The sequence below is a fragment of the Schistocerca serialis genome, chromosome 10 (genome assembly GCF_023864345.2).
Source record: "Schistocerca serialis cubense isolate TAMUIC-IGC-003099 chromosome 10, iqSchSeri2.2, whole genome shotgun sequence".
NCBI lineage: Eukaryota > Metazoa > Arthropoda > Insecta > Orthoptera > Acrididae > Schistocerca > Schistocerca serialis.
This window is the reverse complement of record NC_064647.1, coordinates 244,701,874-244,719,670: the sequence shown is the minus strand read 5'-3', so window position 1 is coordinate 244,719,670 and position 17,797 is coordinate 244,701,874. Positions and strand designations below refer to the sequence as shown.

Sequence of the window (17,797 nt, the reverse complement as noted above, 5' to 3'; positions counted from 1 at the left end):
AATTATCCTAAGGACAAACACACACACCCATGCCCGAGGGAGGACTCGAACCTCCGCCGGGACCAAGCTGTCAAGTCACGTGTAGCTTATATTACATACTGATACATATTTCTGTTTCATGTTATTTAACCATAAAATATGTAGGGCTAAGCCTACTATGATCAAGAACATTTAGTCGTCGTACTTTTCTCAACTGAATTTTCCCGTGTCCTGCAGTACCCTGAACGAGACATGACGTACGAGGATCAGTTACGTAGAGAAGAGCACATTACTTATCGAGATACGGAAAGTGGCAGTCAGAAACGTTCTGAGTGTCAAATCTCACATTTATCAGGAGAATAAAAAAACACAATGCATGCCTTTTTCTACATTACTGAGTTGCATCCAAAAAAATTGAGAAGATAGCACAGAATTATGCTGTACACCTCATCACTCCAAATATAATGAGACAAATTAGAAAATAAATAATTTATTGAGGACGTTGTAAGTCAGTGGCTCCAAACGCCAATGAGAAAGTTTTTGTCACGACTGTCAGTAAAATAGAGGCATTATGTTTTCTGGCAATACAAGCACGGAAATACCACCGCAGCACAAATATTTTAACTATAGTAGAAATTTGCCAACAAAAGTATGTCTCATTTCTTTTACATTTTTTACCATAAAGTAACGAAATTAAATCTTTCAATATTGTCTTCTGTTTCTTACGTAACTCCATTGTCGGGATCAGGCGTTGCGAACCTTACCGTAAGACTCTGTGTGCCGTTTTGCAACTGATAAACATGGCTGATCTTTCAGAAGTACGGCATGGTATACATCTGCCACGATCTTTCCTCTGTTGAATACATTGACTTTTTCCACAGCTGTGTGTCAGAGTGAGAATTTATAATAGGAATTTGAGATGAATGGGCATGTGATCACACTGCATTTGGACAACTTACAAGCCTGCATTGACAACAATGTTTCAGCAGCATCTTTAAAAATCAAAGAAGTCACTTGAATCCATTGGAATTACATGAAACGGGTTCATAGCTTTAGACGATGGTACTCCAGGCTTGGCACAAAGATCATGCACCTAATAGTAATGAAAGTTTGAAATATTTTCTCTACGATTTTACACGTGGAACAAGTCTAGAAGTGGAAACGTGTTTCTGGAAAAAAATGAAGATGTATTCTAGCATCTAATTTGAGCAATGACCTCATACCTATGCCAAACTTGCTACATAGAGGCGACGTCTGAAGACAACGAGGCTTATTTGTAAACAATGGAATTTGTCACAAAAAGAAGGTAGTACACATACATACGACAAAATACCATCGCAGTTCACGCGATTGATTACATAGCCCCGAGTTATATCGCAATGAAACTGAGGTATCGTAAAAGAAAGTAACAACAGAAAAAAATGAAACATACATCCTTGAAATAAATTATCATATTTTACGCGAGTAAGTGAAAGAACCACAAGCGACCTTTAAAGTGCACTACAATATCACGCATAGTAAAATCGAAATACCACGGACTGCATTTATTCTTAGTAATAAGTACTGATTCTAAGGGGCTAAGCGGGAAAGTGAAGATTTTGGGTGGGGACGAAATAAAATTTGACGCAGTAACAACAAAATGAAATAAATAGTAATGAAAGGAAACATAAGAAGGACATAAGCAGAAAATAAGGGAAAAGCAACACAGAATTCGTGAAATAAAATGCGCTACACAAGTATCGAAAGTCCACGAGTAAATACCAGATATTGGGCACGGTAACTGGAATTGAGCTCTATACGACATTTGTAGTTATCGATTCAAAAATTCATAATTTTTATCTTTTTTTTCAGTATTGTGTACAGTTCTTTGTTACAGGATTTCTATTTTTGGTTTTGCTTTCTGCACTACAGCGATAAACAAGAAACCTTCGAACTGGTTCCAAGGTTTATTATTTACAACATTTTTGCAGCAGTAGAGGAAGCGTTACAATACAATTACGAAATTAACAACTTAATGAACATAACATAATGAAGGAACGTGAAAATGAAAATCAGAACGATACCACATATTAAAATTCCAAAACAGTGCACAGTAGGTTTGTGTATTGGTATTTGCTTTTGCACTCTGCACTACTTCGAGAAATAAAAACATTTTCTGTTTTTGCAGTAGATATATGCAATTCTTTTCAATATAATTTCTGTTTCTCTGCAGCTTTCTGTACTATTGCGACAAATAACAGACCCTGGAATCTATGACTAGAATTTAAGTACACATGGTGCTCTAAAATGCCCCTTACGAACTTCTAGGACTTGCAGAGGACAGTGAGTAGATAATATTTTGAACTGGAACCATGTCCAAAAACGTATCGTTTCCGTGCTACAACAACTTGAAAACATGTTGGTAACGCAACCACTTTTAAAAGTAATTTATTAGGTGCGACTTAGTACATCACTTGTTTTACAATTGCACTCATTAACAAACAAAGAAACAAAAATGGAACTTAATCGGTTTCCACAAACACTGTTGTTTCCAGTTAAAACGTTTTTGTGCTTTACAAAGGAGGGTGAGCATTGCGACCTACCACAAGTAAGGTTCGATGCGGCTACCACCAAGTTCGGTGCCACGAATTGTACCTACAAATGACGTTGTGGTACACACGCTCTGCCACGCCTGGTGCGTCTGCAGTGCGTGCCGCACCGACCACAACTCGCGCCCCGAGATCTTCTTCTGTCTCTACAGGAGTCTCCAAACCAAACCATGCATACTGCAGCAGAGGAGAAAGTACAGTGCAGTCAAATCCAGTGATCGCCGAGGCCACACGATTGGACCACTTCGGCCCATCCATCTGTGTCCGAATCTTTGGTCCATATGTTCCCAAACATGGCCTGAAAAATGAGCGGATACGCCGGCGTGCTGAAATCACATATCTTGACGGATGTTCACTGCCACAGCAAACAGAAACACTTGCTGTAGGAATGTTAAGTAGACGGGGCTCGAGAGCTTGGGTGGAAGCGTGTGTGATTCTATAACATTACCATCCAGAATACCTGCCCACACACTGATACAAAACCCGTGTTGCAATCCATGGACAAGCGTGGCATGCGTCTGTGGTGGCCGAGCGGTTCTAGGTGCTTCAGTCCGGAACCGCCCGACTGTTACAGTCGCAGGTTCGAGTCCTGCCTCGGGCATGGAAGTGTGTGATGTCCTTAGGTTAGTTAGGTTAAGTTGTTTTAAGTTCTAGGCGACTGATGACCTCAGATGTTAGGTCCCATAGTGCTCAGAGCCAAGCGTGGCATGTGGGTTTTCGTCTGCCCAAACATGGTTGTTTAGAGAATTGAGAATACAATCGCTAGTCAATTTACATTCATCTGCGAAGAGAATGCGCCGCGGAAATGCTAGGGGCTCGTTGATGCAGCGGTGCAGAAACTGCGTACAGAACGAATGATGCATAATCGGCTGGCATCAGTGACTGTACCCTCTCGAGGCGGTATGGATGTAGTTGTTGGTCTTGCAGAACATATTAGCCGGCGCTGGGACCAACATCCATTGGGTGCGCAATCACTCGTGTACCCTCGACGGGTTCTCTTCAACGTGACGCAGTACGGCCCCTTCCCATTCGGGTGTGCGGCGTCTCTTTGGAGCACCATGGCCACGCATGGTTACGGCGAAGGAGCCCCTTTCTTGAAGCTGTTGGGTAACTGTGGCGAAAAGCGTATGCGATGGAGTCGAACGTTGTGGATAACGATCTTGATAAAGGCGACGAGCAGCTATTCCATTACCGCGAGCTTCGCCCATACATAAGGATCGTGTCGGTGTATTCTGCAAACATGTACTCTACCGTGTTGCTCTAACACTCAGACACCTCAGTGAGGCTCGAACCAGGCGAGAGAGGCAGGACAGACGTCAAATGACATCGGTCGATCTGATGTAAGCACCCCTCCACCAAGGCAACCCTGTTGCATACCTAACTAGCAAACAAGTTTTCAAACGGCTGCAGCAAGGAAACGGTTCGTTCCCGTCCTACAAACTTGGAAGTGGAATTTTACAGCACCCTGTATATATCAATTCCAGTTACCTACTTCATGGTCCATTGTTTTTCACGTTTTGGCTGTAGGTGTGTGCAATGGTTTGTTACAATATTTGTATTCCTGGTGCCACTTTTTGTACTACTCACAAGGGAACCTCCCCATCGCACCCCCCTCAGATTTAGTTATAAGTTGGCACAGTGGATAGGCCTTGAAAAACTGAACACAGATCAATCGAGAAAACAGGAAGAAGTTGTACGGAACTATGAAAAAAATCAGTAAAATATACAAACTGAGTAGTCCATGCGAAGATATGCAACATCAAGGAGAACGCGTGTCAAGGAGTGCCGTGGTCCCGTGGTTAGCGAGAGCAGCTACTGAACGAGAGGTCCTAGGTTCAAGTCTTCCCTCGAGTGAAAAGTTTAATTTTTTGTTTTCAGTTTATGTGACAAACTCTTATGTTTACATCACTTTTTTGGGAGTGATTATCACATCCACAAGAAAACCTAAATCGGACAAGGTAGAAGAATCTTTTTACCCATTCGCTAAGTGTACAAGTTAGCTGGGTCGACAACATATTTCTGTCATGTGATGCACATGCCGTCACCAGTGTCGTATAGAATATATCAGACGTGTTTTCCTGTGGATGAATCGGTTGACCTATGACCTTGCGATCAAATGTTTTCGGTTCCCATTGGAGAGGCACGTCCTTTCGTCTACTAATCGCACGGTTTTGCGGTGCGGTCGCAAAACACAGACACTAAACTTATTACAGTGAACAGAGACATCAATGAACAAACGGACAGATCATAACTTTGCGAAAATAAAGAAAGTAAAGTTTTCAGCGCAGGGAAGACTTGAACCAAGGACTTCTCGTTCCGCATTTACTCACGCTAACCACGGGACCACGGCGCTCCGAAGCTAACATCCACCTTGATGTTGCTTACCTTCGCATGGACTGCTCAGTTTGTATATTTTACTAATTTTTTTCACAGTTCCACACAACTTCATCCTGTTTTCTCGATTGATCTGTGTTCAGTTTTTCAAGGCCTACCCACTGTGCCAACTTATAACTAAATCTGACGGGGGTGCGATGGGGAGGTTCCCTTGTCAGTTGGTGCATAGTGCGCGATCTGTAAGTATTGTCATGCACCGTCTCAATGTAACCGTCGATTTCACGTTTCGTTATTTCTGGTGATTTTTACTGGCTTTGAATTGTTTCGTTAGCGATTTAACTCTTTCGTATCACTCTCTATGCTACTCCAAAAACGCGAAAATAACAAACGTTGGAATCGACAACTACAGATGACTCATGTAGCATAAGTACAGGGACGAGAATCAACAAAATCTACATCTACATCTACATCCATACTCCGCAAGCCACCTAACGGTGTGTGACGGAGGGTACCTTGAGTGCCTCTATCGGTTCTCCCTTCTATTCCAGTCTCGTATTATTCGCGGGAAGAAGGATTGTCGGTATGCCTCTGTGTGGGCTCTAATCTCTCTGATTTTATCCTCATGGTCTCTTCGAGAGATATACGTAGGAGGGAGCAATGTACTGCATTACTCCTCCGTGAAGATATGTTCTCGAAACTTCAACAAAAGCCCGTACCGAGCTACTGAGCGTCTCTCATGCAGAGTCTTCCACTGGAGTTTATCTATCATCTCCGAAACGTTTTCCCGATTAATAAATGATCCTGTAACGAAGCGCGCTGCTCTCCGTTGGATCTTCTCTATCTCTTCTATCAACCCTATCTGGTAATAATCCCACACTGCTGAGCAATATTCAATCAGTGGGCGAACAAGTGTACTGTAACCTACTTCCTTTGTTTTGGGACTGCATTTACTTAGGATTCTTCCAATGAATCTCAGTATGGCATCTGCTTTACCAACGATTAATTTTATTTGGTCATTCCATTTTAAATCACTCCTAATGCCTACTCCCAGATAATTTATGGGATTAACTGCTTCCAGTTGCTGAGCTGCTATATTGTAGCTAAATGATAAAGGATCTTTCTTTCTACGTATTCGCAGCACATTACACTTGTCTACACTGAGATTCAATTGCCATCCCCTGCACCATGCGTCAATTCGTTGCAGATCCTCCTCCATTTCAGTACAATTTTCCATTGTTACAACCTCTCGATATACTACAGCATCACCCGCAAAAAGCCTCAGTGAACTCCCGATGTCATCCACTAGGTCATTTATATATATTGTGAATAGCAACGGTCCTACGACATTCCCATGCGGCACACCTGAAATCACTCTTACTTCGGAAGACTTCTCTCCATTGAGAATATCATACTGCGTTCTGTTATCTAGGAACTCTTCAATCCTATCACACAATTGGTCTGACAGTCCATATGTTCTTACTTTGTACATTAAACGACTGTGGGGGAACTGTATCAAACGCCTTGCGGAAGTCAAGAAACACGGCATCTCCCTGGGAACCCGTGTCTACGGCCCTCTGAGTCTCGTGGAGGAATAGCGCGAGCTGGGTTTCACACGATCGTATTTTTCGAAACCCATGCTGATTCCTGCAGATTTCTAGTCCCCAGAAAAGTCATTATACTCGAAATAATAAGTGTTCCAAAATTCTACAACTGATCGACGTTAGAGATATAGGCCTGTAGTTCTGCACATCTGTTCGACGTCCCTTCTCAGAAACGGGGATGACCTGTGCCCTTTTCCAATCTTTTGGAACGCTATGGTCTTCTAGAGACCTACGGTACGCCACTGCAAGAAGGGGGGCAAGTTCCTTCGCGTACTCTGTGTAAAATCGAACTGGTGTCCCATCAGGTCCAGCGACCTTTCCTCTTTTGAGCGATTTTAATTGTTTTTCTGTCCCTCTGTCATCTACCATTTTGTCATCTGTGCGACAATTAAGAGAAGGAACTACGAGGTGCATTCAAGTTCTAATGCCTCCGATTTTTTTTCTCCGGACTCGAAAGAGATAGAAACATGCGCATTGTTTTAAAATGAGGCCGCGTTCATTGTCAATACGTCCCAGAGATGGCAGCACCGTACGGCAGATGGAATTTTACCGCCAGCGTCGAGAATGAGAACTGTTTTAAATACTTAAAATGACGACGTTTTCCTTACTTGAACAGCGTGCAATCATTCGTTTTCTGAATTTGCGTGGTGTGAAACCAATTGAAATTAATCGACAGTTGAAGGAGACATGTGGTGATGGAGTTATGGATGTGTCGAAAGTGCGTTCGCGGGTGCGACAGTTTAATGAAGGCAGAACATCGTGTGACAACAAACTGAAACAACCTCGGGCTCGCACAAGCCGGTCTGACGACACGATCGAGAAAGTGGAGAGAATTGTTTTGGGGGATCGCCGAATGACTGTTGAAAAGATCGCCTCCAGAGTTGGCATTTCTGTGGGTTCTGTGCACACAATCCTGCATGACGACCTGAAAATGCGAAAAGTGTCATCCAGGTGGGTGCCACGAATGCTGACGGACGACCACACGGCTGCCCGTGTGGCACGTTGCCAAGCAATGTTGACGCGCAACGACAGCATGAATGGGACTTTCTTTTCATCGGTTGTGACAATGGATGAGACGTGGATGCCATTTTTCAATCCAGAAACAAAGCGCCAGTCAGCTCAATGGAAGCACACAGATTCACCGCCACCAAAAAAATTTCGGGTAACTGCCAGTGCTGAAAAAATGATGGTGTCCATGTTCTGGGACAGCGAGGGCGTAATACTTACCCATTGCGTTCCAAAGGGCACTACGGTAACAGGTGCATCCTACGAAAATGTTTTGAAGAACAAATTCCTTCCTGCACTGCAACAAAAACGTCCGGGAAGGGCTGCACATGTGCTGTTTCACCAAGACAACGCACCCGCACATCGAGCTAATGTTACGCAACAGTTTCTTCGTGATAACAACTTTGAAGTGATTCCTCATGCTCCCTACTCACCTGACCTGGCTCCTAGTGACTTTCGGCTTTTTCCAACAATGGCCGCACATTCACCAGCCGTGCTGCTATTGCCTCAGCGATTTTCCAGTGGTCAAAACAGACTCCTAAAGAAGCCTTCGCCGCTGCCATGGATTCATGGCGTCAGCGTTGTGAAAAATGTGTACGTCTGTAGGGTGATTACGTCGAGAAGTAACGCCAGCTTCATCGATTTCGGGTGAGTAGTTAATTAGAAAAAAAATCGGAGGCCTTAGAACTTGAATGCACCTCGTACAGTCCTCAAAGTAAGAAGAATACACACATAATGAAAAGTCACCAAAAATAACGAACCGTGGGATGGAGAACTACAATCGACCTACACAGCTGTCTTCTTAGGTTCCTATCCCACCTCATCGTTGGAACTCGTGCCACATTCGAAAAGAAAAAAGAAATATTTGTGGGATCATAGATTACGATTGTAGATCGTTGCTCTCGGAGCTATGTAAGCTGTTCTCTTAGGTTCCTATCAACTTCACCTTCGAAAATTATGCCGCATTTGGAAGTAAGTAGCCAAATATTTTTTAGGACGAAGATTATAAATACGATTGTTAATCGTTACGGTCGGAGCAAATTTATCTGTCCTCTCAGATTCGTGCCTAACCGCTGTCACTGAAATAGCGAGACGTATCTGTAATAAACAACACAATTTCCGCCAGTTACTAACACAACCACAGATAGCATTTAATAAGAGGCCACTTACATCCTTCGCATCGGAAAATTACGTTACACAGGACGTCAGTGGTCAAAGCTGAAGGGTGGTATCGGACGCTAGAATTGAATGTTTGAAACATTTTTCTCTACGGTTTTACGCTTTTAGAGCAAATCCAGAACTGGAAAGCCGTTTAGAGCATTTCCACTCTCCGTACGCTTCTGTGCAAAGAATTAAATCGGAGAGTTGTAGCACTGGCGCAGAGTTGCACTGTGCTAGATTCCCTAGTGGGACGTGACGGTGCGGAAAGAGCCGGTCAGCCGCCTCCCCTCTGGGACAGAAGCAGCAGCTGCGACAAAGCAACTGAGGCCTACCTGGGCGCTGAGCAGCCGCACCAGACACGCGGAAACTAGCAGCCAGGGAGCTAACATGGCGGCTCCGGCTTCTGCTGCCCGCCCGTCCGCAGAAGACACTGGCGCGGCGCGTGCGGTCCAGATCCCCGCCTTGTGTGTGTTTACATCACCTCAGTGACCCGGGCCTGCGATAACGCACCAAGCAGCCGGCACTGGCTCCTCCCGCGTCCGTCGGCCGTCGTAATTTAATATATCATTATTATTATTTTGATTGTTGGCGACTTACGTGGTGGGCCTTAATAAAAATGATATTTCATTCAATTTTGATTTACGATTACATGTTTTCCCGAAGTTCTCCTTTTTAACAATATTAATCTCAAATTATTTGTTACGTTAATGAACGTTAGACTCACTGAATCTTAAAACATGAGCATATAAGCTGAACAATGTAATAAACTTTTCATATTAATTTCCTCGGCTAGTCAGCTCACTTTAAAGCAAAAGATCTTTAGTTATTAATTACAACTGCGGCCCACACATGCGCGAGAATTTTTTTTCTTGCCTCCGTTAACTATTGCATTGTAGTCGGAGTCCTGGCTCTAACTCTCGGCTGTGGTACTGAAAATAAGTACCTTAAAGCTACGTATTTTCTGCAACGTCGGGCGGCTGTGGAGAAAAATGAATATTATGTTAATAGTGGGCGAGTTTTTCGCTTCCGCTAAATTTTTATAAGTTAATATCGCCACGTAATGGCGTCGTTAGCTGCATCGGCCGCTGCGATTGTTGAATTGTAAATTACTCGAATGCAGGTTAATTCAAGGAAGGCAGGCATGAAATCGGGATCACCTCTTACAAATTAAAAGTGCACAATAATATTAAATCAATATATTATCTGCTTAATTCATACAAATATACTTACATTTGCCAGCATTCGCAAGATGTCCGTCTACACGCAATCAAGACAAGAGAAGAAGTGAAGACGACTGAAAAATTAACAAAAGAGCGTATCTTGTCGTCTCTTTAGATCATTTTGTTATATTTCTTTGCCCTCGAAACTTACACAGAGAAATGATAAAAATACATATTATTCAATTTTTAAATGTCTCTTCTTTATAAATACTGTTTTTTTTAATATTTTCGTATTATTTCGCTGGGGACGCTATACTCCGAAAGGAGCGATTTTTCCGTAGCCTCAGCTACCGCGGTATTTCAGCTACTGGTCCTTTCCAGGGATGTTTGCCTACATCTACATCATACTCCACACGCCACCTACTGGTGTGTGGTGGAGGGTACTTATTGTGCCACTAACTGAGAGCTCCGACTATGTTCCACTCACGAATGGCACGTTTGGAAGAAAGACTGCCGGAAAGCTTCGCTATTGGCTCTAATTTCTCGAATTTTCTCCACATGGTTATTACGTGAGACGTGTATTGGGCGAAGCTCACGCTCTATAACGCCGCTTCCTTCGGACGAAAAATGAAGAATATAAAAATAGTACCCAAAGCCCAAAAGTCCCAAAAATCAAGTTCCAAATTTCACAAAAAAAAGAAAAAAACAAAGCCCCTTTTGGAATAATGTTGCTTGAATAATAGCACGTAGATAGGAAAGAATGAAATAAAAAAGATAGAATCCCATTAGTTTCAAAATAAAATCATAGTAGATCGGAAAGTACCATAATTAGAAATCACGGAGTAGGACGAACGATTTTTAAAAATACTCCTTATGATTACTCTTTGAGAATCGTGTGTAATACCTAAGAAAGAGCCCTGCACTGTTACTGTGTTACGAGAGTTTGCCGGAGCAAGTCGTACATCAGCGTGTGCTCGTATGCGTGAGCGCGACGAGATTGTTTTTTTAACGCTAAAGATTTGCGAACTACAACGACGCACTGAACTTGCAAGAAGTAAATCACTAACTTCAAATAGGATATCACGTAGAATACAGACAGTGAAAGATTCGAAATTGTCTTAAATCGAATATTTTCAGTAAAGACTGGACATTACCAAAAGTTAGAAACAATTAATGATGGACCAATATAGGGACTAAACTTTGAAACCGAATTGTGAGAAAAGAATTAACTTTCGTAAAATTAGTTAATGGACTCTGGAAATTGCATAATACCTTGGACTGAAGTATACGTCATTAATTCCACCTAGATAGGAAAAGCTACTTCCTTACGGCAATGTTAGGATGTGAAAATAGTGCAATAAACCAGCACCCAATGTTATTATTGCGTTAATAACTTCTTTCAGTCCATTCAATATTGTGTATTCAATAAATAATTATCTGTGCGACGACATTGATTGTCCAAGGAACGCGACGTACATTAGTATTCTCTGCCGCGTTAACAAATTATCGCTCTGTTACGAACTATTAGGCTCTAGTAAACTGAAAATCTTTAGTGGAGATATTAGTGTTGTGTATGTACTGAAGCTATGATTAATACCGGAATAGGAACTGATGTGTCCCTACGTGTAGCTGTGTTTAAATACGCCGAGCAGCACTTAATTGCTTGACGTGATCGAGACAAATAATACGCACTCGGTGGAATTTCAGCGCAGGCAAATGGATTTTTTATATAACGTCAATATATACAGCTCTACCGCTAGTTAGCCAGTCTGCGACGTTATAGCTCCCAAACCATAGATATCGAACGTGCCACTGTAAATCGATCAGGCAACTGCGGTGGTGGGAGTTATGATAAATTGTCTGTGCGTTGTTACGGAAACCCATAGGATTTATACAGACGCGCGAAAGAAACTGGTATGGGTACGCGTATTCAGATACAAAGATATGTACACAGGTAGAATACGACGCTGCGGTCGACAAAAGTATCTGGCGCAGTTGTTAGATCGGTTACTCCTGCCACAATGGCACGTTATCAAGATTTAAGTGAGTTTGAACGTAGTGTTATAGTCGGTGCACGAGCGATGGGACACAGCATCTCTGAGGTAGCGGTGAAGTGGAGATTTTACCGTACAACCATCTCACGAGTGTACCGCGAATATCAGGACTCGGGTAAAACATCAAATCTCCGACATTGCTGCAAGAATGGGACCAACGGCGAGTGAAGAGAATCGTGGAACGTGACAGAAGTACAACAGATTGGGTCCAGGAATACTCTTCTGAGTTTAAACACTTCCGCTGGCCACCAAACTCCCAAAGCATGTTTGGGATGCCTTGGAACGTGCCGTTCAAAGGAGATCTCAACACGCTCGCACTCTTGCGGACAGCCCTGCAGGATTCGTGGAATCAATTCTTTCCAGCACTACCTCAGACATCAGTCGAGCCCATGCCATGTCGTGTGACGGCACTTCTGCGCGTTCGAGGGGGAGCCTACACCACATTAGGCAGATTTATCAGTTTCTTTGTCTGCTCAGTGTATATTGGTAGTGAGCTGGCATGCGTGTTATCGTAGACGTTTCTTCGGCCGACTGTCTGACGTCTAATTCCAAGTTAAAGTAACGTAGAGAATTGTCTCAATTTTTGCCGGAAATATGAACTAATACCGGATGGCGAAAGCAGAGATTGTGTAGTTTACGGTGGGGGCGAAGTTTATGAAAGTTCGTAAGAAGAGTTCTGATAGTGAAATGCCTTTACAATAACATTGTGAAAACAGTGGTGCAATAACGACTGTCAGGAAAAATACATGGTTTGACTGCTCAAAAATATCGATCCAGACGAGCATAATTGGATTAGAGAGTACACACGCGACAGCATCAGAAACTGACTTACAAGGAAAAGTTGACGCATGTTTCGCTCTGCCCATATTTTCACGTGACGTAGGCAGAGTCTACCCATTTTACGGCAAAAAACGCAATGCTTCCGTGGCACACACATCAAATGGACTTTTTGGTGAGGACAACGTCAATGACGAGTTACGTAAGTCATTTCCTTTGTAATTACAAGTATTTTAGTCAACGTAACTGCGTAGGCTTCCGCGGCCAGAGTCAGTCGACATTAAATTTTTCTGGGTTTGGTACCAAAGCCAGAAAACTTTTATGTCGATTTTAGTCAACGTTGTTCTTTCGTCGTCGCTTTAGTGATCATTGTAAGCGCTGCTCACAACTCCCGACTCAACAGTGTCGCGGTCGATTTAGAATCTCACGTTCGATATCTATCGAATCTGCGGCATCGACAGGCAACATTCTCGGAAATCAGTCGGCAAGAGATGAGACAACCCATTCGTTTTAACTATCAACTGGGGAGTCAACTGTTTCTTCGTGCAGACTTTTTTGTTCTGTCGATTGAAAAACGTCTCTGACGCTTCGTCAGCTGTTAACAGTATTTTCACCCACTGTCCGGGTTTGAGTGATTCCACTTAATGTGAGACATCAGAATGACGTAGGTCTCTGACAGTTATTGCAGTTATACTGCATGAATGTTTTCACCCAGAATCCGGGTTCGAGTGATTTAATTTACATGCTTTTCGGTCATACATGAACCGTGAGTAGTGTTGCAAACTGTTCTTGGATACGAATGACGTATCTTAATTCAAGGAGAGACGAATAAATAGCATATTTCTAAAATCGAATTTTTCTTGGAAGTTGCATGTATTTACTTGCTTAAATACGATTTTTGTTGTACTTGTTGCAATAAATATGGGTTTTTGATCGGTGTTAAAATGTTGACTACTGGTGGTACATTATACATTTACGTTTAAATACATGAACAATTACTTTCTTATTTACATAATTCTATTTCGGTAAACGCTGAAGTGGTGTGAACAGAAAGCACATTTTATACAATTTGTTTAGTTGTTTGGTGAGTTAATTACTTGCTTTGCAAGAATATATTGTCATTTACCGGAAAAATATTTTTTTTTGAGATAAACATTTGTCTTTTTCTGTCAATATATAAATTATACAGTTTATTGTAAAAACCTTGACTAAGGTTCAGTACCAGAAAGGGTATCATCTGTATAAGAAAACTCACCCATAATATTACAAACACATTATAAAATAAACGTCTAAAATACTTTATACTTTACAACATTGAAATGGAGTAAGCGGAATAAAACTGGACTTACATAATCTAAATGACGTTAAAATTGTAAACTTACATGATGAGCGAAGGCGCTCAAGCAGAACAGTAGAAAATGTGGAATGAAGTACTCCAAGAAAACAGCAAAAATTATTAAAAGAGCAGACACTGGAGTGAACGTGTGGCAGCAGCTTGCGATGCCAGCTAAACATGGTGCAAAGCGCGCCACTTAACTTGGAATAGAAGCGTGATAAACGCTTAACCGTGGAAGCACGCAATTGTTACAATAACACATTTACACATTCAGATGTTTTAAACAAAGTAAATTGTATGTAGTAGAAAAGAAAGCATGTATGAAAGATACAAAAGGAATAAAATATTTTTTTTTTAAAAAGTGACAGTACAATACAGTGTATAAAATGAATAACGTCGTTAATTTCAAATACGTTACGATAATAAAGAACGTACTGTAGCAGATTTTATCAATGTGTTACCATTAGCAAACAGGGGGAAGTAAAGGGGGAAATATGCTTTGCATCAAATCTGCAAACAGATCATGGCATACAGTGCCGACTGTCTTATTGCTCAGTAAGAAAATACAAATTCCACAAAGAAAAGCGTGGAACAACGTTTATGGAATGGAATTGGATGGAAACATGAATATTCGCGAGCAATGGCTTAAAAGTTTTTGTTTCTAACCTGTACTTGCTCGTTTGAAATGAGGCCATCATTACTTCACTATAAATCTAAAGACCTCAAGTTCTTCCACGACATCAAGTTCCCACGTTTCCTTCTCTCTATGTAGAATCGTCACTCCATCTAATCCTTTTGGATTGTGTCCGATATTAATAAATCCTCCGCGAAAGTAGAATTATGAACATTAGTACTCTTCTTCCCTAGAAAGTGTTCCTTATATATTATGTTAAAAGCTCCACGGATTTGTCCGATATAAAATACAGTAATTTTTGAAACAGTGACGTTTCTTAGCCACCAAGGTTCCCGGAACCTACCGCTATAGATTTCCATCTATGGGGATAACTGAAACACGAAGCCTACAAGGAAAAAGTAAACACAAGAAACGAACTGATCGCTGGGATTGTGAACAGTGCTGCGCTCGTAAAAGAACGTCAGGATGGCTCCGGGAGAACTACAGGTGGTGTTGTAAGCGAATCCGAAAGTGCCTAAAGTCGGAGGTGGAATTTATGAAAATCAACAATGAATTTAATCATTTGGCTTCTTTTAATACCTTCGGTGAGTGTGAGTTTGGGTAACCTTCCAAGAACTGAAATTTGACATGTCCTATTATTGTAATTGGTCTGTAGTACCACTTCCTAAAATACTTACTGCTGGTCCAGAAACGCACTGTATACACACAAAATAAAAATAAAATGTCGCAGTGCTAGCGTAACGCCGTTTTACGGAGAGGAGACAGTCTCAGGTGTACTGTGAAACTGCGCCCAGGGACAGAACCGAGGTCCCCACGTGGTGTATTGTTGAAGAGGACTGGAGGCTCTCAAACAAGAACTGTAATGCCAAAATTTTTACAACCGGAAGTGATTATTATTTTTATTAGTTTTCTGTCAGATGGAATTGCAACACATTTACTTAGGACGGGATCCTAAGAAACTACAATGGAAAACATAAAAACAGAATGATGAACATGGAATTTGGAATACTTTAAAATAAATCTTTGTACACACGATGCAATGTCCCGATTGAGTGACTCAATGTCTCATCAATGACAAACCAAAACCGCTGACGGTACCAACTTGAAATTGGGAGAGGGTGTTGATCTTATATTGAAGGCGTGATTTAAGAAGGGAGCCGGCGACGGTGGCCGAGCGGTTCTAGGCGCTTCCGTCCGGAACCGCATGACTACTACGGTCGCAGGTTCGAATCCTGCCTCGGAAATGGATGTGTGTGATGTCCTTAGGCTAGTTAGGTTTAAGTAGTTCTAAGTTCTAGGTGACTGATGACCTCATAAGTTAAGTTCCATAGTGCTCAGACTCATTTGAACCGTTTTTTAAGAAGGGACTTTTCGAAATTCCACTACGAAGGGGTAAAACAGGGGCTGAAAGGTCTTTTGAAAATATCTCACTATTAAGGCAATTTTGAAGCTAGACCTAGGAAAACTGGTATTTGGTTTCTCAGTCAGTAATAGAAAATGTGTGTTTCATCGTTTCAGGAAATTTAACCTCTATGGGGGTGAAATCGTGGGCGAAAGTTTTTTTTTAAATAAATCATTATTAAAGACCTACTAATGTATTTTTAAAGATACATCTGTGAAAATTGCTATTTCATTTCTCGGTTACAATTAAAAACACGTGTTTCAGTGTTTTTGGGTATTCAACCCATAAGGGCGTGAAGTAGGGGATGAAATATTTTGTGGAAGTTTTTCAGGATGAATGCATTTTTAAAGCTAAATCTATTATGATATGAATTTGGCTTCTTGGCTACAAATTAAAAAAAAAAGCACGTTACTCTTTTTGGAAATTCAACCCATTCGGTGGTGCGATAGGGGTGAAATGTTTTATGAAAATATTTCATTAGACAGCTTTTTTAAAAGTAAACCTTTGAAAATTGATGTTTAGTTTCTTGGTTAGAAATTAAAAAAAGTATCTCACTGTTTTTAGAAATTCAACCCCTAAGGGGGTAAAATAGGTGCACTAAGGACAGAAACTTGAAATGCGGAGTGGATGTGGATCTTTTTCTGTAGGTGTCCTTTAAGAAGGGGCTGTTCGAAATTCCACTGCTAAGGGACGGGGGGAGGGGGGTGCAGGGGGGGGGGGGTGTGCAGGGAGGGGGGGAGGTTAGGTTAGGTTAGGTTGTTTGGGGGAGAAGACCAAACAGCGAGGCCATCGGTCTCATAGGATTAGGGAAGGATGGGGAAGGAAGTCAGCCGTGCCCTTTCAAAGGAACCATCCCGCCATTTGCCTGGAGCGATTTTAGGGAAATCACAGAAAACCTAAATCAGGATGGCCGGACGCGGGGCTGAACCGTCGTCCTCCCGAATGCGAGTGCGGGGGGAGGAAAGGCTTTTTGAAAATATGTCGGCATTAAGGAAATTTTGAAGCCAGAACTACGAAAACTGGTATTTGGTTTCTGTCAGAAATAAAAAAGCACATGTTTCAGCATTTTTGGAAATTGCACCACTAAGAGGGTCGAAAAGGGGACGAAAACTTTTAAGAAAATATTTCGTTATATTAAAATTTTTTAAAAGTCAAATCTATGGAAATTGGTATTTCACTTCTGCGTTAGATATATACAGAAATAAGCATCAGGGGAGGGATGTTCGTGTGGAAAAATCACCACAAGGACGCAAAATGCATGATTAACTGGATACTTCGACTGCAGCTCCCAAAACTGCTTTTTGATCAGAAGTACATTCGGAAAAGACCGTGCTTCTTTGTCATTAATTAGCGTGAAACGTTTAGAGTGTGTTGCAATTAGTAAACAACATATAAATTCAATTAAAGAAAAAGAATCTGCGCAAACGATGCAGTCTTCGCGAGCGAAACAGTGGCTTACACTAGTATAAAATAAAATTGTTCAGAACTAATCCATAAGGAAACTCTTATAGAAATCGTGGCTGCTAATTGAAAAATTAATTAAAATCTAAAGAAACACTAAATCTATCCGAGAAGGCTCTATTACAGCGGAATCAAAAACCTAAAAATGAGCTAAAATTAATCCGTGAAGTCATTTGGAAAGCAGAAAGAAACACAGGAGAGTTGAAGGTTACGTTGATACATCCTCTACACAAGGAAGGCAATATACATGAGGTGACAACTAAAGAGATTTTTTTTTCCTACTACTTGTATATAAAATATTTTCC

The 17,797-nt window shown here is 41.5% G+C and overlaps 1 protein-coding gene across 1 annotated transcript in view; it reads right to left on the bottom strand.

Annotated features, from left to right (window-relative positions):
* LOC126425158 (gamma-interferon-inducible lysosomal thiol reductase-like) overlaps positions 1-9,123 on the bottom strand; it is a 108,131-nt gene extending 99,008 nt beyond the window's left edge. Inside the window, exon 1 of the mRNA XM_050088108.1 lies at positions 9,001-9,123. Within this exon, the coding sequence (XP_049944065.1) occupies positions 9,001-9,057 (57 nt within the window). The 5' untranslated portion in view covers positions 9,058-9,123. The remainder of the gene's footprint in view (positions 1-9,000) is intronic.
* Between the last annotated feature and the right edge of the window lie 8,674 nt (positions 9,124-17,797).